Below are 23402 nucleotides of genomic sequence, written 5' to 3'. Positions count from 1 at the left end.
CAGACGGATGACTTATTTGTCTGAGGATGAAAACCTTCTAGTCTAGGGACCTGGACGTAGGACGGGAAGGTTTTTTCATCTCGGGGAGGAAAACCATCCTCTCTAGGGATATGGAAATTGGATGGGATGGAAATTTCTAGGGCAAGATGAGATGTTGAATGAGATGGACGGAACATTTTTTTTCTTTTTGGGACCAAAAAACCATACCATCGAGTGTTAAACAAGACGTGTTTTCCATTAAAACTTCATTTTATGATTTTTTGTCAAAATTAAAACTTCGATGAATTGGAATATCTACTGTTTTCCATTATGGGTTTCATACATGATCAGGATGCCAGGGATGTGCCAATTTCCCAACTGTATGGTTCTCCGAAAGTTTTAGATGTGACGGTGCTGGATGGGTCCACTTGCAGAAGGGACCGGGATGACTCCAAAAAAAGCGGACATGGTATGGTACAAAAACCATATATAAACTGTCCAATATTCCCATTCTGGATGATCATGCACTACAATGGGGGGAGGGGAAGATGTACATTTCATCCACTTCTTCGGAACAAACTCAATTAGCATCACCTGTCATCCTCCTTTTCCTTGCATGAAAAATGGATCAGAAACCTTTGTTACTCCCGTTCGGTTGCGTAAAAGGGTGCCAATGATTACCTAAAAGACTATGTGACAAAAGCCTAAGCATAATACTCAGCTGTCCCTTTCTGTTCATCGTCTCCCATCGTCCGTCATCTTGGCTTAATGTTCTCCATATCTAATGATGCTCATGAATTGTCATCGCTCGGCAGTGTATGTCAACGTCATCAACACTTGTTGACATTGTTGGATCCTTAGTGTTTAATTGTACTGGGTATCATGATGTTCGACATATTTAAGTCAACCAAAGCTTAGGCTTGTTGGACGGATGACGAACCATCATCCTCCTGTCCGAATCCGACATACATCAGCATCTAGACTGATGGACGAATGACTAGGTGGAATCAATTGTGTCATCAATCATCAGTCATCACAGGCGTCCGACATGACGGACAGATGACAGAGGATGACAACAAATGATAGAGGATGTGGGATGACAGAAATGACATATTGAGGAAAAGATGACTAAACAATGGGGATAGAATACTTAAAGTGGGACCAAGAATGCTGTCAAAAAGTTGGATCATGAACACTATTAAAAATTGTACTTGTAATTTGAAATATAAAACTCATGCACTCTACAATTAATGTCTCACTAAGAAAATGAAATATGAGAATAGAAGTGGATGACAGAAGAAGACCAAGACAATTGTAGCCGAAGATGAGGACGAAGACCACGGCAGTCATCATTGACGGGGAGGGCAATTGTCATCGAGAGGACTGACAACGACGATGACGATGACGGTTGTTGACGACAATCGTTGATGGGGAGGGCAATTGTCATCGAGAGGGACCACAAGGACGATGATGACGACGACTGTTGACGACAATCATTGACGGCGAAAGCAATTGTCATCGAGAGGGACGACAAGGACGATGATGATGACGACTGTTGACGATAATCATTGACGGCGAGGGCAATTGTCATCGAGAGGGACGCCAAGGACGATGACGATGACGACTGTTGACGATAATCATTGACGGCGAGGGCAATTGTCATCGAGAGGGACGACAAGGACGATGATGATGACGACTGTTGACAACAAGGATGATGACCAGAACAGTCATCGTTGACGGGGAGGGCAATTGTCGTAGAGAGGGACGACAAGGACGATGATGACGACGACTGTTGACGACAAGGACGATGACCACGAAAGTCATCGTTGACGGGAGGGCAATTGTCATCGAGAGGGACGACAACGGTCACCAATGATGATGACTGTTGACGACAAGGACGATGATGATGCGAGGAGGTCGAATTCTTAGGCCGTCGCGTGGTAAGTTATTTAGTAATATGGAGGGGCACGTACAGTGGGAAAGGCCCGAAAGTATCATTAATTTATCTGCGAGGCAACACCCAATTGTCTGTCGTTGACGGCGAGGACGAGGACGAGGACATCATAGTGGTGGAAGGCCACTTAGATAAAGGGGCCGTTTTTGGAAAAGAAGATCAAGGGTGGGAAAAAAAGGACAAGTGCCCTGTCACGGATCTCCATCTTGCCACCAAATGAAAAGCTAAGGAGGTTCTAGTAGCATCCTTTCCTATATAGCCTTCCTCCTTTAATAGCCTACTTTAGGAAAAGAGAGAGACAGAGGAGAGGAAAGGAGTAGGACCCTTCTCTCCGCCACCTCCATGGGAGGGGAGAGAAGAAGAAGAAGAAGAAAAAGAAGTTTTCTTGCCTAAGGGCAAGAGAAGAAGAAGAAGAAGAAAAAGAAGAAGTTTTCTTGCCTAAGGGCAAGAGAAGAAGAAGAAGAAGAAGAAGAAGAAGAAGAAGAAGAAGAAGAGAGAAGATGGAAGGGGGTGGTGGGGGGTATGTGAGGGCGGACAAGATAGATTTGAAGACGCTGGACCAGCAGCTGGAGAGGCATTTTAGCCGGGCATGGACGATGGAGAAGAAGAAGGAGGATAGCGGAGGAGGAAGCGGCAGCCGTAGCCGTAGGAAGAAGGAGGAATGGGAGATCGATCCTGGGATGTTGATCATCAAAGGGGTCATCGCCCGCGGCACCTTCGGCACCGTCCATCGCGGCATCTACGATGGCCACGACGTCGCGGGTGGGTTCTCATCCTCATCTTCTTCTTCATCATCATCATAAAGGTCCTTCATCATCATCATCATCATCATCATCATCATCATGGTCCTTCATCGTCATTATAACGGTCCATCATCATCATCATCATGGTCCTTCATCGTCATCATCAAAATGGTCCTTCATCATCATCATCATCATGGTCCTTCAGCATCATTATCATAGACGTCTCCCCCATCATCATTATCAGCATCATGATGGTCCTTCATCTTCATCATCCCCCCGTCATCTTTATCTGGATCATGATGGTTATTCATCAACATCGTCATCATGGTCCATCATCATCATCGTCATCATCATCATCGTCATCATCATGATGGTCCTTCATCATCATTATCATACTCGTCTACCCCATCATCATTATCAGCATCATGATGGTTCTTCATCTTCATCCTCCCCCCGTCATCTTTATCTGGATCATGATGGTTATTCATCAACATCATCATTATCATAGTCGTCTCCCCCATCATCATTATCAGCATCGTGATGGTCCTTCATCATTCCCGCATCATTTTTATCTGGATCATGATGGTTATTCATCATCATCGGCGTGGTCCTTCATCATCAGTATCATAGTCGTCTCCCCTGTCATCATTATCAGCATCATGATGGTCCTTCATCTTCATCAATCATCATCATCATCATAGTCGTCTCCCCCATCATTTTTATCAGAATCACGATGGTCCGTCATCATCATAGTAGTCGTCTCCCCCATCATCATTATCAGCATCATGATGGTCCTTCATCATCATCATCATTCAGAATCATGATGTTCCTTCATCATCATCATCATCATCATCATCATCGTCATCGGATGCAAATTGGGTTTGAAGGAAATTGTCTTTTTTCTTGTGGGGCCTGCAGTTTGTCGATCCATTCACCTTTGTGAAGCCCGTGACTTGCTCTTTTCTTCTTTTTTTAACCTCTTTCTATCATTCATATTACGAACCTGGTCACGAGATCATGGTGATAAGATAAGATCATCTTAGATATATTATAAAAGTCTCTTTTTCAATCGTTTTATGAATCTGGAAAGGCTAAAAAAAAATCATTTACCGGAATTTTCAAATTTTCAGTCAAGTTGCTGGATTGGGGCGAAGAATGGAGCAGATCAGAGTCTGAGATTGCTTCTCTCCGGGTGGCCTTCACCCAGGAAGTCGCTGTCTGGCATAAACTCGATCATCCCAATGTCACCAAGGTTGGGATTCGTATTCTCCAATGTCACTGCATTTATCATCATATACATGCTTCTTTTTCAAAAAAAAAAAATCATCATATACATGCTTCTTTTTCAAAAAAAATATATCATCATCATATACATGCTTCTTTTTCAAAAAAAAAATCATCATATACATGCTTCTTTTTCAAAAAAAATATCATGTTATACATGCTTCTTTTTTTTTTAAAAAATCATCATATACATGCGTCTTTTTCGAAAAAAAAAAATCATCATCTACATGCTTCTTTTTCAAAAAAAAAATCATCATATACATGCATCTTTTTCAAAAAAAATATATCATCATATACATGCTTCTTTTATAAAAAAAAATATCATCATATACATGCTTCTTTTTTTAAAAAAATAGATCATCATGTGCATGCTTCTTTTTCCAAAAAAAATATCATGTTATACATGCTTCTTTTTCAAAAAAAAAATCATCATATATATGCTTCTTTTTCAAAATAAAATAAAATCATATACATGCATCTTTTTCAAAAAAAATATATCATCATATACATGCTTCTTTATTTTTTCCATTTTCTCTAACGGGATGTACCGATATGTTTTCTTGATAGTTTATAGGCGCCACAGTGAGCAGAGGGGACAGCACCATCCAAACAGAGGATGGCCTGCTCGGAATGCCGAACAACGCCTGCTGCGTTGTGGTAGAATATCTCCCCGGCGGCACGCTTAAATCGTATTTGATCAAGAACAGGAGAAGGAAGCTGGCCTTCAAAGTTGTTGTCCAAATTGCCATTGACATTGCCAGAGGGTTAGTTTCTGTTCTTGTTCTTCTCTTTTTTTTCATGGCATGAACTGATGGGCTTTGAACTCTTCTGGTTAGCCAGGCTTAGCTATCTCCATTCCCAGAAGATTGTTCATCGGGATGTGAAGACGGAGAACATGCTCTTGGATAAGAGCAGAACGGTCAAAATTGCCGATTTCGGTGTTGCCCGCGTCGAAGCGCAGAACCCCAACGAGATGACCGGCGAAACCGGCACACTCGGTTACATGGCACCTGAGGTTAATCTTAACGCTTCATGGTTTTACCTTGCCAAAAAGCCAGACCCATAAGTCTGAGAGTGCATGGTGATCATCATGGATCTATCCGTCAGCCGATGGCTAATCGTCATGGTCATAATCATTCGGTTGAACCTAAACAATAATGATGAGCGGATTTAGTGATGATGATGATGGGAAGTCTTCATTTTCTACCAATCCTAGTTCAGCTTCAATGGTGAAGCTGACAAGTGTGAGATGATGATTCTTTGTAATCATCATCCTGTTTCCGAGTGTCGCCATCATCATCCATCATAATTCATCCAAGTCCATATATGGATGACGATGACGATGACAATGACGAAAGTTGGAGATGAAGATGACAGGAAGTGTGATGTGAAGACAGATTCATCATCTGTCTGCCAATACTAGTTCGGCAGCAACGATTACGACGACGAGTGATGTGATGATGAGCAACTGTTTCGAAGAGTTGTCATTGTTGCAGTCATCCATCATCATTCATTCATCCATGCCCAAACAGTAATCATCATTCATCCATCATTCATTCATTGTTGCAGGTTCTCAATGACAACCCGTACAACAGAAAGTGTGATGTTTATAGCTTTGGGATCTGCCTGTGGGAGATATACTGCTGCGACATGCCTTATCCTGATCTCACCTTTGCTGAAGTATCATCAGCAGTTATCCGGCAGGTGAGTTTATCAACCATACTTAAAACTATGTTAATCATCGAGTCTGATCGAATGACTCGTCGTGGATCGAAACTTTTTCGGCTGTGATCACTTGTAAGATGTACTTCTTCCAATTATAGCGAAAGGGTGTGTCACAGTTTCTTCCTCTTTCTCCTGTGCATTCTCTAGAATTTGTGTACTACTAATTTTAATCTATTGTTCTTGGGTTTTAGAATTTGAGACCGGAGATTCCGAAGTGCTGCCCGAGTTCGTTGGCCAATGTGATGAAGAGATGCTGGGATGGGAACCCGGAGAAGAGGCCAGAAATGGATGAAGTGGTGACCATGTTGGAGGCAATTGACACTTCTAAAGGAGGTGGGATGATCCCTCCTGATCAGCAACCGGGATGTCTCTGCTTCCACAGAAGTAGAGGCCCCTGATCTGTTTTTATGAGTTGTGTTCATCCTATTTCTGATTTCTGCTCTGTGATATCAAATGGGTTGATCAGAGAGAGAGCCTTCTGTTTATTCACCTATCCTCAAAGATGACCGTAGTTTAGTGTCCTTGGTCACCTTGGAGTTAATAATCTATGTAGGGTAATGTTTTCAAGGTGTTCTTCCTCTCTTGATCGAATTCAAGTATGCTAACAAGGTCTTTAGGCTGTTTTTCCGTAGTTTTATAGATCAAGAGTATATTGTATGGATGGAGGAACTTCCTACTAAGGATGAGGAATTGATCGATCGAGTTCGGTCCTCGATCAGCCTGGAAAAACTGCTCGAATTCATACCTGATCCATGAAATGTACAATCAGCGATCAGATCTGTTGGTCGATCCATGTTTCAAGGTGTTTTGCCTCCTTTGATCGAGTCGGATTTGTATCTGTTTCACGATTATGAAGAGATGAAAGAGTTTTAAGCAATCATTAAGAAAAAAAAAAGTGGATTCGCTTATCTGTTTCTTCGTCCGTTTCTTCTGCTGTTTCAAGGTGTTCTTCGTTCTTTGATCGAGTGTGATTGTCAACTGTTTCACGAGTAGAAAGAGATGAAGGAGTTTTAATCAATCGTTTTGAAAAGAACTGTGGATTCACCGACCTGCGCCTTCGACCGTTTCTTCTGCTCTCTTCTTCGAACCGACTAGAATTGGAAATCCTATCATCGAACAAATACACTAACCTGATTGTTCGTTGCTTCGAGGCTCTCTTCTTCCTTTTATAGTTCCCGATTCAGTTAAAAAAACGCGTTGAACATCATCGAACGAAAAGAATCAGTACAATTCAGTAGCAGTTTAGTCCTCTTTCGCAGAGTCCAAGGTTCGGGAGATCGCCGTTGTTTCAAATCCGAAGTATGAGAAACAGAAAATCGAAATAGAAGAAGAAAACAGAGAAGTTTAGGTGAAGTGAGGAGATCATTTCTCGTTGCTGATCATCTCAACTTCAAGAACGTTGAAATCCGCTCGATTCCGACGTCAATTCGTTCTGAATTTTGATCTGAAAGACGACGGAAGCATCTGGAAACCGATCGTGGATCCAATCTGCCCTCAGATCGACGTCGGTGATGTGTTCTTGATGCAAAATTAGATCAAGCAATTTGAATTCCCTTCATTTACTTGCTCCAGCGCACCTAAAGTCGTGTCTTTGCCTCGATCGTGAGGTCGCGCCCGCTCTTAAACTGGCGCCTTTGGTTAGCTGAAGTAATAAAGAACTGCGAGAAAATCAGGTCAACTCATATTTTGAGAGAGAGAAAAGAGAAGAATTAAACAGAGATGAGAGAGAGAGAGAAAAGAGAAGAATTAAACAGAGATGAGAGAAAGAGAGAAGAGAAGAATTAAACAGAGATGAGAGAGAGAGAGAGAAGAATTAAACAGAGATGAGAGAGAGAAAGAGAATAATTAAACAGAGATGAGAGAAAGAGAGAAAAGAGAAGAATTAAACAGAGATGAGAGAGAGAGAAAGAGAAGAATTAAACAGAGATGAGAGACAGAAAAGAGAATAATTAAACTGAGATGAGAGAGAGAGAAAGAGAAGAATTAAACAGAGATGAGAGAGAGAGAGAGAGCAAAGAGAGAAGAAATATAGAGAGATGAGAGAGAGAGATCAAAGAGAGAGATATAGAAGAGGTGAGAGAACAAAGAGAGACCAAAGAGGGGGAGGGAGGGCATAGCCAGAGAAAGAGACACGTCTATTCTTTCTAATGGGCCTACACTATATTTAATCCAGCCCAATAAATGTTTTGGGCCAGCACACATATTAAGGCCCATTTAAATCGCTGTCTATAAAATGGGTCAATTATCGTTTTCCCCCTTTCATTTCTTCCCATTTTAATTTTCCCTTTCCTCCCACTTGCCTTTCCCCAAGTTCTTCATCATCGGACAATTTTCCGCTGATAATCTTTCGTTGATCTGCTACGACGGCTGGAGCTGAGAATTTCTTAAGCTAACGAGGAATCGAAGAATCAATCGGTTCGTGAGAAATCGCCATGGATTTCAAATTCGGGCGGATCAACCTTAATGCGGTCGCGCAGGTTAGTGTCAAACTTTGTTATTCTCCTTTGATTCCTCCTTGATTTTATGAGAAATTTTTGTTTTAAGACTTGTGTGAGAAGTATAATTATTTGTGTGAAGTGTTTTTTTTTTCTGAATCCCGCGTCGCAGTGTGTCTCTTCGAATATAAGCGACATTCAGTGATCTAGTTTTATTGTTATCGTAACCGCGAAATTATGTACAGAATGATCGCGTCACCATGATAGGGGAATATGCCTGTTTTCAGATGTTCTTCCACGAGTTTTCTTAATGGCCGTCTGAAGCTTAGAAATAGTTCATGGGTTTGGGCACTGAGAACGATTCAGGATGCAGCCCGGCTGTTAATTATAATTCCATTTATCGTGGATTAAGGATTCTGCCCAGTATGAATGGTCTTGATTTAGTCTAATAAATAGCCGAACAAATATTGGTGCGGTTAGCGTAGGCGCAAAACATATTAGGATTAGATATATGTCGGACATCTTCTATTGTTAAAATGGAAGAATAAGTTGCCATGTCTATTTGGAGTCAAAAATTACTCAAGAAGTTGTTTTTCTATCAAAAATGAGTTTGCTTTTCAACTAGTATGCTCAATAATAGTTTTTTGCTTTCTTTAAATGCCTTTTTTTTGTTGAAGATTCCATCCCATCTTTGTTGTCAATTACATTCATGACGGTTCACCTCTTTTAATTGCGGAGAAGTTAAAGTTTATAATCTTGTTCAGGGCGTTGGGGGCCTTGTTTTCGGAAAGGAGGATTCTTCTTCCAACGAGGACAGGTAAAGACTGGTTAGCCTTCATGCTGTTTAACGGTCTAACGTATTTGACGTATTCGTATGATGCATTAACACATGACTGTATTCCATTAAGACACATAGATGATACGCTGTTTTGCTCTTGCATTAGTGCCTTTTTTCTGGGTGTGTTTTTGATACGACTCTTCCTCGAACATACATGGCAAGGGAAAAGCGTGTAAAGTCCACACGTGCTGGTTCAAGCATATGCGAAATAAAGCAAAGCAGGAATCATGTTCTATCAATTAGGGGGGAAGATTTTCAAAAAAATAAATAATTTAGAGAGGAGGAGACATTGTAGGACACTTCTTGAATTTCAGTTGCTGTGGCGACCAGGACGGGACGTTCAGAGATCCTCCTGCATACCCAGAGGGTGGCAAAGGGAGATCCTCACCATTTTATACGAACCTGGATCTAGGCTCGTATCGGAAGGACGATAGAGTGCGAGACGAGGTAGAAATTCCCGGGGTGGAGAGGTGAAACGGGAAGGATCGGAGAGGAGGCCGAGCAGAGGGGGTAGGGATCGGCCGAGGACGAGCCGCCTGAGGACGCGGTGAGGTAGAGACGATCACGAGGGCAGGGGATCATAGGAGGAGAGGAGACCAGACCTAGACGAGGAGAGGGGAGACAAGAACACTTCTTTCTTCTATCTTCTTGGCTGCCCTTCTAAAGGGAGGGCATTCCTATTTGAAGGAAATACATAATTGCCAAATGACTGAAATGCCCCTATGTGCTAACATGATGTAACTACCCCTAAATAGCTTGAGGATCCTATGAAGGATCCTATCACCATTCTACCCCTTTATTGAACTTGATGACACGGAGATTATCCCTGCTTTTGGATATTCTTGGAGTTCTTGTCTCAGATCTGCTATTGAGGACTGTATCAGTTTTATTGGGTTTGTTCACGCAATGGTGTATTTCAGGGTGAAAGCTCCTTGAAGACGAAATTATGCATTTAAGTCTGAGAGGAAAATTATACCTTTTTCTTCTGATTGTTTCAGTAATTTTTCCTTGCCTTTTCTCCTAGCTATGTTGAACGCCTTCTGGACCGAATCAGCAATGGAGTGCTAGCTGATGACAGGCGTTCCGCAATAACTGAACTACAGTCACTTGTAGCTGAAAGTCGGCCAGCTCAGATGGCATTTGGAGCAATCGGTAAGTGCTTATTTTCCTTCATTTTATGGTTATGTTCTCATATTGTTTTTTTTGTTAATCTAGACGTCACATTGTTAAATACTTGATTTAGGTCTTCCTGTCATAATCGGTGTGCTTAAGGAAGAACGAGATGATGTTGAAATGGTTCGAGGTGCCCTTGAAACACTTGTTAGTGCAATGACCCCTATCGATACCTCGCTCAAGACAAAGAATGTAGTGCAGTCGGCCTCAATGAACTCTGACCTTCTATCCAGAGAACCAGAGAATATATCTCTCATCTTAAGCCTTTTGGTTCGTATTTTATATTCCCTTATTTCCTTTCGGCATATTCTTTCTTTTTAAGGCCTCGTTGGAAGAAGGAATGATGCAGCCCAGAAAATATTAAAAGTTTGCTACTCTTTGCAGTCTGAGGATGACTTCTATATTCGATATTATACACTTCAACTGCTTACTGCGCTTCTTACACATTCTCCCCACAGGTAACTTAATTTCCAGTATTTATTTTCTGTCCCTCATCTAGTTTCTTGGGTCTTCGTTGTATTGGTGGGCATGATTTGGTTGTTTTTGTAGGTTACAGGAAGCTATTCTCTCGGTTCCTCGTGGAATCACGAGGCTTATGGACATGCTAATGGACCGCGAGGTTTGGATGCTTATTACTACAAATTTTTAGTTTTAAGACATAAATTCGTACGCCTAGGCTTAAGCATTCACCAATGGCGATCAAAAGAGTAACATTATCTAGTGTTGCAATGCATATGAAAAGAAAGAAAAAGAAATCACGAATGGAATGTTGAAGTTGTCCGCTTTGTACAGAATTTTTAGCGAGATACTTTTCTTAGCAGAGTCAATGAGCGCTGGTTGAATAATAACCTTTGATAAAAATGTTGTGCGAATCCCTGTTGATGAGTTAATTTCATCAAATCTTGAATCGAGCCTGAATGGCATATTCCATTTCGAAAATCTAGGATATACGTGCCAAAACATGACTAGTACTGCGGAATGAGCTCCTTGAATCCCTCCTTTTAATAGTCTGGTCCTTATACTGTACTTTAATTTTCAAATTGTTGTCAACTGTGAGCATAGCCCATTCATAGGAATATCGTGTCAAGGCTATCTCAACAACAAGGAAGTTATTCTTAGCATATGGATTTTAAGTGAGCTTTGTAGGGCCGAGGCACTCGAACAGTGATTAGAAAGGATGCTATTTCTTGATGCACACTTAATGTTTGGTCGATCCATCCAATTTTAAATACGAAGACATTCTTGTACTTTCCGTCCATCCAATAACATCATCTAGTCAGTCATATTTTGCTAAGTTATGACTATTAATGACTAACTTGTCGTCATTGATGATTCATAATCTTTAAACGCTTATTTGTTTGAACAGTTATGCATTTATTTCCATTTTTGATTGAATGCATTTTATGTTCTCTTACCCGATCACTCTATTCCTTAAATATATTTTTCGGTTGTTTTATCCCTCAGGTTATCAGAAACGAGGCCTTACTGCTTCTTACTCATTTGACTAGAGAAGCAGAGGTTATACCATTTTCTGAGAACATAAAATTTTCTTCTTTTAAACGTTACCTAATTATCTAAGCTTATTCTTTTCTCTTACAGGAAATTCAAAAAATTGTGGTTTTTGAGGGTATATTTGAAAAGATCTTCAGTATAATTAGAGAAGAAGGGGGCTCTGAAGGTGGCGTTGTCGTTCAGGTTGTTTTAGCATAGTTGTCCTTATCATTGTTGTTTTGGAAGACAATTGAAGTGCACTATTTTTTTTCAAAGATTTTATTTGGGTTCCCTTTCCATAAATAAGTGTTCAACAGTTATTGACTTGATTTTAAGCCGGAATCTTTTTCTGCCAAAGGATCCTAATAAAGAGGGGAGAATACTCGTTGATCTTCTTGCGCTTTATCTTCAATGGCCTTGGAATCCTTACGTTCTTTGAGATGAATTATTGATAGGTTATACGTTAAAACGCAAGCATATAATTTATTACAATGCTAGATTTTAGGGCGGAAAAGATTCTTAAAGCTACAGGCTGGCTGTTGAACAATTGATCTGTTCCAACTGCTGGATTTTTCTCAGTTTCATGCAGAAGATGTATGATGGCTGAAAGCTCGAGGAATATGTTTTTATATAACCTCATTTCATCGATTACAACCGTTTCTCAAACGTGGACATTAAATTAATGGCTTTTAGTTTGTAGTTCTATAATATTATTTGAGAACAATCGTATCGTAATATTCTATGCTCCCAGATTCATTGTAATTTATCTTGGATCGTGGATCTATATCATCTTTGTCTCTTGGGGGAAAAGTGTGCATAAAAAACGATCACTGAACAATGTCTTTTGATCTTTATTTGCCAACCTGCTCGTTCGTAGACATGATTGTTTCGTCACGAAGTAATTTATCTTGGCCTTTTTTTGTTTTTGCATGGTAGGACTGCCTTGAGCTACTGAACAATCTCATCCGGAAAGCTGCATCTAATCAGGTCAGTACTTTTTTCTACTGTTTCTCGGATATTTTTCTTCTGAAATTATCCACTCTCTTTCATGTAGATACTCTTGAGGGAAACTGTGGGGTTCGAGCCTTTAGTTTCAGTTCTAAAGCTTCACAGAGGAAGTGCTTTCAACTTTACGCAGCAAAAAGTAAGGATACTTTCAAGTTTTTCTGTTTTCATTTACTCTTGTATTAATTCTTAATTGTTGGCATTCTTCCGATGCATGTGATGAACTCCTCACGAAAAGACAGTGAATCTACTATGCGCATTGGAAACTATAGAATTGCTTCTGGTAGGCGGTAGTAGTGGAGACCCGGGGAAGGAAACCAACCGGTTTGCAAACCAAATGGTGTTGGCACAGGTGGCTCAACTTCTTTTTGTATTCTTTGTGATTTCTCCAGGTTGTAATTTTTTTTCCTATTAAACAAATTTTAAATGCAGAAGAAAATATTAGACCATCTCTTAATGCTTGGTGTGGAGAGTCAATGGGCTTCTGTTTCTGTGCGATGCTCGGTAAGGAAATAAATATATATATTTTAAATTATTTATTTTAGAAATCTTATTATCATTTAAATTTTCATTTCATCATCCTTTTAAAAATAATTGTTTTCGTAGGGTTCCGATCCCCATATGAGGCTTGGGAACCTTTAGTTCAATTGAGTTTGGTTTTATCTTCATCAACATTCCGACTGACAGTGTGGCTGGGTTTCTCCTGGTGCCCTGTTCCCCCCAAAGTAATGATGGTTGGCTTCTCTAAATGTGACATCCTTGCTAGATGCCGTCTTAAAATTCAATGCCATGTCAAAGGTAGGTCTCTAGAAGATCGAGCATTGACATTTTGAATCTTCCTTATTGGTAACGACTAGTTGCTCATATCAGCTTCTGAACTTATTCTTTGATTTGTTTATCTGTTTTGTGAAATGATAAACAAACAGATAAGCAGTTTTCTAATACGTTCGTTAAATTATTCAAGAACTTATACGTTCCTTTCTCGAATCAAGAATCAGAAAAATTACATTCCAAGAAACGTGTATCAAACTGCGAGTTCACACCAGAGAGATTATCGGAAGAAGGAAGATGTAGGTGATTGCTCATTGATGGAATGATCAGGCCGGATTGACCTCTTCTTTTACTGAAGCGAAGAGGATCTCCTGCTCTCGTTGATTCATCGCTTGCATTCTAGACAATGAATCTATGCCCCTCCTCTGTCAACACTTGTTTTATTTATAGGGAAGCTGTTTCCCGCCTCATAATTTGAAGTGACATGTGCTGGCTCTGAAGCACGCGATGGATGGTGCCTTCTTCTTTTACCCATTTGATAGGTCCGTGGCTGGACCTATCATTTTCTCTTATCCGTTTCGCCTGTAAAATCGATTTATTTACTGTTTTATAATTGTGACAGTTTGCATCTAAATAAAGTTTGTGGTATCTGACATGCCTATTCATGAACTATCTCGTTCTAGGCACTACGATGCATTGGAAATTTGGTTTTCAAAAACCCTAGCAATCTTGACGCTCTCGCAATAAAAGTGGTTGGAGAGGAACCGCATGTTGAACCTGCCCTCAATTCTATACTTCGCTTGATTTTGCGGGCCTCATCTGTCCAAGAATTCAGAGCAGCAGACCACGTTTTTAAATGCTTCTGTGAGGTCATTGCTCTGCCCGTTCTATGTATCTTTGACTTTATATCATTTCTATTATTTATACTACTCGTATCATTCATGTTGGCTTTCAACCGAGAAAGCACTTTCTTGAATGTTCGATTTTCTAGGTACACGGAGCCTATAAGTTATAATAAGTCGAATAATGTTTTAAAAGTCTGTCGAACTTCTTTCTTTATTTTCTCAGCATGCATTATGATCGTAATATAGATCTTGATAAAGATCACTATCAAAAGGGGTACTTTGAATGAAAGGTAGTGGGAGATAAAGAGGAAGAGTTCTTCTGTTCGAAAGATAGAGATGGAAAGGAAGATAGAAGAAACCAAAAGACAACAGGCCCGAATTCATGCCTATGCGCTCTTTGGGAGGATCTTCCAGCTGATTCCACAGCAACTTCTTGTCTTCCCTCCTTATGAGAGGGAAACTTGTATTTAAAGGGAGTTAATCCTTGGGAGAAGGCTGAAATACCCCTAGACAGGGGTTGGGGATCCTTACAGATCGGTGCCAATGTTTTCCTTGTTTAAGATTATCATTACCTCTCATCATCTGATCTGCCTAATGCTTTTTCAATTTCCTCTTCCTTTTGAGCATGCACTTAACTGATCCAATGCATGGAGCTCGTGCATTATTCTTATTACTCGTGCACGATTATTTAATTGACACTCCTGAACTTTGTCTTCCCTCCTGTTGCAGGATTTATTCATGTCTTCTTAACCTTGTGGTTTTCCCCTTGTACTTTGTTCTTGTTACAAGCTGGTATTATGAGCTGGCATGTGATGTCTCACGTGCCAACACAGGGGTTAGTTTATACTGCCGTTGAAGTCAGCGGCAGTCCTTGGGCCGGTTAAAACTGTGTACCAGCACATGAGACATAACGTGCCCAGCTCGCACCACCAGCTTGTAACAGTTCCATTGTGCATTAATTTTTTTCATGGTCAAGACGCTGTAGATCTTTTGGTAAATTGATTGACAAGGGTATTCTTACACTTGAGCAGGAGAACAGTTCTGGGAAAGTGTTGCTAGCCTCCACCATGACTCCCCAGCCACTTTCCTTAACTCATGCTTCTGTTCATGATAGTGGCAAATTATCATTCGGAAGGTAACTAAGATCAATTTCCTCTATTGATTAAGTGTCTCCTTTTTCTTTTCCTAAAAATTTCTCATCATGAAAATGGCAGTATCTTGTTGCAAGGCCTGGTCGTCATTGAGGCTGATGGAGATCTTGAGGTAAACTTTCGCATTATGAATTTCTAGTCAGCTTTGCCCTTTTCCTGTAGCTTATGAGGTCTTTCTAGTCTCCAGAAACCAGAAAGAATTAAAAAAAATATATTGGCTAGCTTTTTGTGCACTTTCTGTCTCCACGGCTTCCTGCATGGTTTCACATTTCTTTGACCAGTGATTTGAGGCGCACGTAAAAATTGATATTTCCCTGTTTTAGGTTAGCTATTAGACTTCAGCCTTTTGGACTGGTAAATTATTCATACAAACTGTCCGACATTGAAAATATTTGGATCAATATCCTCTTTTATTTTTCATTGCAGACTAGCTGCCGAGCTGCAAGCGTCCTTTCGCACATCCTCAAAGATAACATCCAATCAAAAGTTCAGGTATGCCATTAATCTAGGAAACTGTTTCAATTTCCTCTTCAGATTTGGAGATTCTATGTTTATAAAAAACCCAAATAATTGTAATATTTTTTTTCTAATAATTCAATCCCTATTAAACTTAGGCTCTGCGGATAGTGCTCGACAGCCCTATACCATCTTTCGGACCGCCAGAGCCACTGTTACATCGTTTGCTGAAATACTTAGTGCGTTTGACCTCAGTCAGGGTAACAGATGGCCAGGCTGATCGATCTTCTTCCACTCCAACCTCTTCTCACTCTGCTCTGATCATTTTCCGGTTGATAGCCACATGGCTGGCAGAGTTTCCAGATGCTGTTGAGTGCTTGCTAGATTCTTCGGCGCATCTCACCTACTTACTCGATCTGCTCTCAAGCCCACATCCTACTCTTGTTCGAGGCCTCTCTTCTTTGATCCTGGGGGAATGCGTCATCTTCAATGAGAAGCCTGGCCCAACAACCACTGATGCACTTGCTGTGATCGATTCTATCAGCCAGAGGATTGGTCTTTCTACCTTTTTTCAGAACATTGAAGAATTACAGAAAAGTCTCAGTATTCTGTTTTCAGCATCTGTCCAGCATCGGAGGCCTCTAACCAGATCCATGGGTGCTAGCACGGCCGAGGCAGAAGAAACTGGAACCGGTAGCGGTGATCACAAGCTGGAGTATCCTATTATCTCTGCATTCTTTGACGTTCAGTTTGCGGACCTTGTCAAAAACCTGGAGGCCCGAATAAGAGATGGGGTTGTGAAGATTTATGGTCAATCAAAGAACAAGGTTGCAGTTGTTCCGGCGGAGTTGGAGCAGAAGAGTGGAGAAAGTGATGGAGATTACATCAAGCGTCTGAGATTCTTCGTGGAGAAACAGTGCACTGAGATGCAGGTCAGGCCCCACTTACTCAGTCCAGAATGTTTAATTTATGTTTTATTTTAATTCATCTTTCTATGTCATTAGTATCACTATATGTCGAACGATGATGATGATGATGACGATGGCAATGGTGATGACGATGCTGACAACGAGGATGATGAGTATGATGAGGGCGAAGACGTTGGGTGATGCGGATGACAAGGATGGAGACGACTGATGATGGAAAATGATAGTGGACGATGACCATTATGAATGACGATGGTGAATCGTTAATCATCAAATGGTATAATCATCTTGATGTCAAATTTGTCATCGCCACTCCGTCTTGCGTAAAAAACTGATGATGAAATTTAGGTGACATCTCATCACTGTCTCATCGTAGTCTCATTATTGTCATGTTACTCATTTTGCCTGAAACGGATACCAAAATTTGGGGACGACGACGGTGATGATGATGATGATGATGATGATGAGAATGACAAATTCGTCATGTTGGCCAACCCGACTTTGTTGACGAGCGCGAAAATTAAAGAACAGATATTCAAGTAGTCCTGGGAGCTTCGAATTCCTTCTTTCACTAGATTTCCACTGTTAAGTTTCAATCTTATGAAATCTAAAATAGAGCAGATTGATCTAATTTGCTTTCCCATTATAGGATCTACTCGCTCGGAACTCGTCCTTGGCCGAGGATCTTTCCAAGACGGGAGGGGCTGCTTCTGACCCAGCCAGTGGAAGAGAGAGAATCCAGTCAGAGAACCTCCGCCGGGATCTTCTTGAAGCCAATCAAAGAGTGGATCTGCTCAGATCAGACAAAGCCAAGATCGAAGAAGAAGCAACCATGTATAAGAACCTGGCAGAGAAACTAGAATCAGATTTAAAGGGCTTATCGGATGCCTACAACAGCCTAGAACAGAACAATTTCCAGCTGGAAACGGAGTTGAAGGCCTTGAGGAAAGGGGGGGGTATATACCCAGATGTGGAAGCCATTAGGGCTCAGGCCAGGGAGGAAGCAGAGAAGGAGAGTGAAGTAGAGCTGAATGATCTGCTGGTCTGCTTGGGGCAGGAGCAGAGCAAAGTGGAGAAATTAAGCGCGAGGCTGGCTGAACTCGGGGAAGATGTGGATTCTCTCTTGGAAGGGATCGGAGATGATGCTGCACTTCCTGATGAGGATGACTGAGGTTAGTGAATTAATCTATTAGTTTTGGATGATAGTATTTATTGGCGAATGAAAGAATCTATTATTTTTGGATGATAGTATTTACTGGCGAATGAAAGAATCTATTATTTTTGGATGATAGTATTTATTGGCGAATGAAAGAATCTATTATTTTTGGATGATAGTATTTACTGGCGAATGAAAGAATCTATTATTTTTGGACGATAGTATTTATTGGCGAATGAAAGAATCTATTATTTTTGGATGATAGTATTTACTGGCGAATGAAAGAATCTATTATTTTTGGATGATAGTATTTATTGGCGAATGAAAGAATCTATTATTTTTGGATGATAGTATTTATTGGCGAATGAAAGAATCTATTATTTTTGGATGATAGTATTTACTGGCGAATGAAAGAATCTATTATTTTTGGACGATAGTATTTATTGGCGAATGAAAGAATCTATTATTTTTGGATGATAGTATTTACTGGCGAATGAAAGAATCTATTATTTTTGGATGATGACAGATCCGGGTTTGGTCGTGAATGGGGTAAAATCACTTAATTCTATTTCCTGTTGTTTATTAGATTTGTCGTGCGTGGCGTCGTTGTTCTCTACCTTCATGAGGTGTTTTTTTCTAGGAAAATGAAATATCCTGTCTGCCTATTTAAGGCGAACAGAACGTCAATGAAAGTGAGCCATTTTAGGGTTTATTTTGAGCTCCGAGGGCTTCAGGGGGCTCATGTCATCCTGCCTCCTCTCTCTCCTCCGCGCATTTTCAAAAGTTGACAAGATGTTCAATGGATGTGGATAATTTCTCATGAAATTGAGTAACACTATTTTTTGGCGAGTGGAGGAATTATTATTTTTGGATGACATTGGATCAAGGTTTGCTCATGAATGGGACAACATTTTTTATTCCATTGCATGTTTTTATTAAATTTGTCATTCTCGGTGTATCTTATGGAAATGTTCAATGTATCTATGAATAATTGCTCGTGAATGGAGTAATATTATTTACTGGTGAATGAAAGAATCTCTTTTTTTAAGATGATAATGAATCTCGGTTTGTTCATGAATGGATCAACATTATTTATTCCATTGCATGTTGTTTATTTCAAATATAAAATTCTTCATGCTGGGGTTATCATATGGAAGTGTCCAATAAATATGTATAATTTTTTCTTCTCTTTTGAAAGGGATTGGAGACGATGCTGCACTTCCTAATGAAGATGAATAAGGTGAAGGGAAGAATCTCAAAATCAAGATTTCTCTTGGATGTAGAAACATTATTCCATTGCCTGTCTCTAAAATTTGTCATGCATGGTGTATCATATGCCAATGTTTGATGTATATATGGGTAATTATTTTCATCCTCAGAAGGTTTTTTGATCTTAATCTTTTTTTCTTATATATTTGAAAGAAAGAGAGAAGATCACCCGAAAATGGTGATCAACCTGAAATTAATGGTCTGCATGAATGAGAATTACTCGACCAACATGGTCTTCTCTCCAATCAACCCTCCCTTCAGAACAGTACGTAATAAAGTGTTATAGTGATGTTAAAAGAAAATCGGAAGAAAGAGTTTATGATTACATAATTTTCAAGAAGATTAGACTTTCACGACGAAATATCTGCTTTTTTATTGTCTTAGACCAAAGTCGCTGTGTCTTGTAATTAAGCCTTCATACCTTTCTCAGATTACCACTTTCTTCAGATAATTAATAAACACAAACAAAGTTATCTCTAGAAGTTGTAATCTCCGTGTAATCAGCTGATTTATTCGATTAAGAAGAGCGGCGCTTTAAATATACTTTAACTATATTTCTTTAATTGAAACAGGATCATTGGAAATCTTCAGGTTACATTCCTCTTTATTTAATTTAAGCATGTACTAATTTTTTTAGGAAATTTCTTAATTGTATCAAACATTTCTCAGTAAGAAGTCTACCTCTATTTTCTTCAATTTTTTCTTTGAGTAGTGCCATTTGGCTTTATAATGCTCATTTTACAAAAATTATAAAGAATCTTGTAAATCAATGAATTCCTCAAACACTTAATTGATTTTAGTGCATTATAATTCCCAGATTTGTCAAATATCAAAGAAAAAGCATGTGTACAATGAGAAAGCCAAATAGATTTCATAATTTACTGGCGTTCAATTCCAGAGTATCAATTTTCGACTTGCTTCAAGACACCATGTACGAATTTATGAAACACCACATGAGTGCACATCATTCAAATACAAAAAATTGATCAGCCTTTCATGTGATTTCTTGAATATTTTCCAGCTTTATCATAATTTACTGTTGCTCAATTACATAATATCAATTTGCTTACAACTCGCTTCAAGACATAGTGCAGAAATTTATGACACCACACATGTTTTTCAAATGTGTGCATACCATTCAATTACAAATATTTGTTCAGCCATTCATCAATATTAATCCTGTTCTTTTTTTGAAAGTTTAATGAGATTTCTTGAATATCATTAAGATCCCTCATTTAAGAACCATTTGTCATATCTCATAATGTTTTATCTTTGGTCACAATTTTGTATATTTTAGAGGTGAGTTAACAATGACGTAACTAACTAATAATGATAATCACTGCAATTTTTAAGACAAAAATAATCGAGGAATTTATATTCATTAAATTTAATTATAACATTACATAGGTTACATGAACAGTAAGGAATATATTACAATGAACTTATGCGTTCTTAGCTTATATAGATAGCAGACAAAATCTATACATCAGTTTTACATAATTTTCGATGTTTGGACCTCTGATAAAATAAGCAGGAACTACTTATGCTCTATGATTTACATTTTTTGCATCAAGAATCGTGCATTAACATATTCTAGTTGATTACCACAGAAGTTTTCATATAGTTGATATTGAATTACTTCTAGGGATCACTAATTGATATCTGTAGCCTCATCAGATCAGCATAAGAAGTAAATTTAAAGAAATGTGATCAGTTGTCATCAAAATTTATCTTCAGTACGTGTAATGCCAAGAATGTACGTCTAAGTGTATTGAATATGTTATTTAGGCGTAAGCTTTACCTGAGAGCTAGATATATTTCTTAAAAAATTAAGTAAAAAGCAAAAAAATCAGACGAATCTGATAATTCCATATAAAATGATATGAAAATAATTTAGATACATTATTTATTTACTGCATAGTCTGTTACATTATGAATCTAGGTTCCACTAGGATTGGAGAATAAAAAATGCCCTTAAAGATGCTACAAACAGGACTCTTTTTGGGAGGAGTTCTGACTAATTTTATGATTTCAATCTGCACATGTTTGAGGGGTAATATTAACAGAAAATGATGATATATATAAATAATAAACATAACTAATGTGCAAGAAAGGTGGGGTAGATCCACAAATATAGGGTCAAATATTATTTTTATATTTATTCTGTGAAATTTCAAAATAAATCATTCAACATATTTTTCCATAATATATTTTTTTGTGGGTAAGATTAATTGAAAGTCATATTGGAACTTGAGATTGAATGTCTTCCAATTAAATAAATCTACAAGTGTAAAAATATGAATGGGATAGAAAATTCTTTCATGATCCACTAATTAAATGAGTTTTTGTTCATCAAGTCTAATTTTTTTCAAAAATATGTTAGAATTAATCCAATAAACTGGTTTACACAAAAGCATTATAAAAAGCCAAATCTGGACTTTAAATCTTCAGCACAAAAGTTCCTCATTTTTTGATTTTTTCATTTATAACTGATGGGTCCAAAATGTTTTTGGCAGTACTGTTAGGATCTCATCTCTAATAACTTCAAAATCACAATATAGAATGATATAACAGTTTCACTTATTCTAAATTTCTTGGAGTTATTCATCAAACTAGTGCAAGTAAAGTACTAAAATTTGAATGAATAGAAAGAGGCTTTGTTCTCTGATCTGATGTCACACCTTCATATCATTATAGAACCAAACTTCAGGGTTCAATACTCCGATGACATGTGTAATTCTAATAATTAGATTCAGGGTTGGCTTGATCTGTTTCTACTATCAGTGTGATATTTGTAACTTATATGAGTACATGAAGTCATGGTCCACTTTCTCAATTCAACCAATGCTGAAATATGAACGAGCTTTACATGCAAGTGCAGGAAAAATTAAACCCAAAATTAATATTTGATAGCAAAAAATTAAAAAAAGCTAATAAAACAAGGTAGAGTGAGAGAATGAATTTGGAGTTCAACACAAAAAGTTTGCGGAGTTACTTCAAAGGAACAACCTCAAAGACATATAATAGTGGTGACGGAAAGAGATGTATGGCTTGATAAAATGAGGGAGATCAGAAAATAAATACTCCTATGGGATAAATGTTATTTTGGTGATGAATGAAGAAAAAGACATGGCATGCCTTTCTTGAAATTGTGTTGCTGCCCCAAAAATTTAAAAGAGAAATGTGATTTCTTAAAGTGGGCTGTTATAGATTACTGTTTCACAACTAACAACTTGAAAATAATTTTGACACACCTTTTATCAAAATTTTATTGTCAGAGATTTTACTTTGAAATGACTACTGTAATGCCTGCATGAATGTCATAAGTGCATGAGGTGTCTGGCATACCTTTTCTCACAACAATAGGGATTAAATAGATCTCGGATCAGTGTATCATAACTTTTTCACCATTCTCTGTTGGTTGACCTATCAGATTGACCTGTTCTATTGAAAATATCCAAAATCTATGTTTTTCCATTACCTAGATATATGAGTTCTTCAATTGGTAAGGATTTTATGAGCTTTGATGATCATTCAAACCGACATATGCAGCAGAAACATTGAAAAACAGATCAGATTGAATTATAAAATCAAAAGGATCTAATTACCTTATGTGGAACTGGTCGCATGCTCAATTTTCTTCTCGGATGAGTCTCTCAAGCCAATCATGTGCTCTGTCCAAAATGTATCCACATGATCGATGAAATGATGCATTTGCTCTTGAACTTCTTGAACTCTCCTTGAGGATCTCATAGTTATTCTAACAAACAAGTCACACAAGTGGGATGAGTGTTTTTGAGAAGGGCATAAGAGAAGTAGGGCACCCAGAACTGGTTGGCATGGACACCTAAAATGGGTGCTCCTTATTTATACTTATTCTGGAAATTTACTTAAAAGCCCTAATAATTGAAGTATACTGACCAACATCCAAAGATATCATGCATGTGACTTTCTAGGCCCTTGTATCAGTTTAGTTAATAACTTTCACAACCCTAAAACATTTATTGGCCAACCTTATTGATTAACTATCTCACCATAGAAATGAATTAATTAAGGACAAATTTAAAATAATCAAGACATTAATTTTCCGACAATTGGGAGTTAAGCTGCATCGTGTGCTCGACAAGATTCAAGGTATAATGATTAATATATTTGAGACTATTGAATGCCTTAGGGTATGGCTAAACATCAAATCCTAATA

General features: G+C 38.6%; 2 protein-coding genes and 1 long non-coding RNA gene across 4 annotated transcripts; 2 read left to right on the top strand and 1 right to left on the bottom strand.

Annotated features, from left to right (window-relative positions):
- Positions 1-2433: 2433 nt before the first annotated feature.
- On the top strand, positions 2434-6258 carry LOC144700775 (serine/threonine-protein kinase 54-like). The gene is made up of 6 exons (XM_078572295.1): positions 2434-2695; positions 3807-3928; positions 4528-4724; positions 4801-4975; positions 5530-5664; positions 5877-6258. The coding sequence occupies exons 1-6, from the start codon at positions 2434-2436 to the stop codon at positions 6081-6083; spliced, it is 1098 nt and encodes a 365-aa protein (XP_078428421.1). The 3' UTR covers positions 6084-6258.
- LOC144700776 (uncharacterized) lies at positions 2435-7790 on the bottom strand. The gene is made up of 4 exons (XR_013580852.1): positions 6735-7790; positions 6431-6663; positions 3787-3954; positions 2435-3679 (listed from the first exon to the last, which is right to left on the bottom strand). It is a non-coding gene; the product is annotated as an uncharacterized LOC144700776 (long non-coding RNA).
- A 178-nt stretch (positions 7791-7968) lies between these two features.
- GC6 (golgin Putative 6) lies at positions 7969-19329 on the top strand. 2 transcript variants are annotated; one of them, XR_013580851.1, is made up of 20 exons: positions 7969-8162; positions 8885-8937; positions 9983-10110; positions 10202-10401; positions 10516-10589; positions 10681-10750; positions 11596-11649; positions 11731-11826; positions 12559-12609; positions 12677-12766; positions 12866-12979; positions 13060-13131; positions 14082-14267; positions 15275-15378; positions 15458-15506; positions 15821-15886; positions 16009-16782; positions 17426-17948; positions 18573-18819; positions 19131-19329. XR_013580851.1 is itself a non-coding variant. In XM_078572293.1 (19 exons), the coding sequence occupies exons 1-18, from the start codon at positions 8118-8120 to the stop codon at positions 17945-17947; spliced, it is 2748 nt and encodes a 915-aa protein (XP_078428419.1). In that variant the 5' UTR covers positions 7969-8117; the 3' UTR covers position 17948; positions 19131-19329. The 2 variants fall into 2 exon arrangements, 1 of the variants encoding a protein (XP_078428419.1); XM_078572293.1 differs by lacking the exon at positions 18573-18819.
- The last annotated feature ends 4073 nt before the right edge of the window (positions 19330-23402 follow it).

The sequence above is a fragment of the Wolffia australiana genome, chromosome 3 (assembly GCF_029677425.1).
Source record: "Wolffia australiana isolate 7733 chromosome 3, ASM2967742v1".
NCBI classification, from domain to species: Eukaryota; Viridiplantae; Streptophyta; class Magnoliopsida; order Alismatales; family Araceae; genus Wolffia; species Wolffia australiana.
Note: the sequence above shows the minus strand (reverse complement) of the source record. Positions and strands in the feature narration are given on the sequence as shown.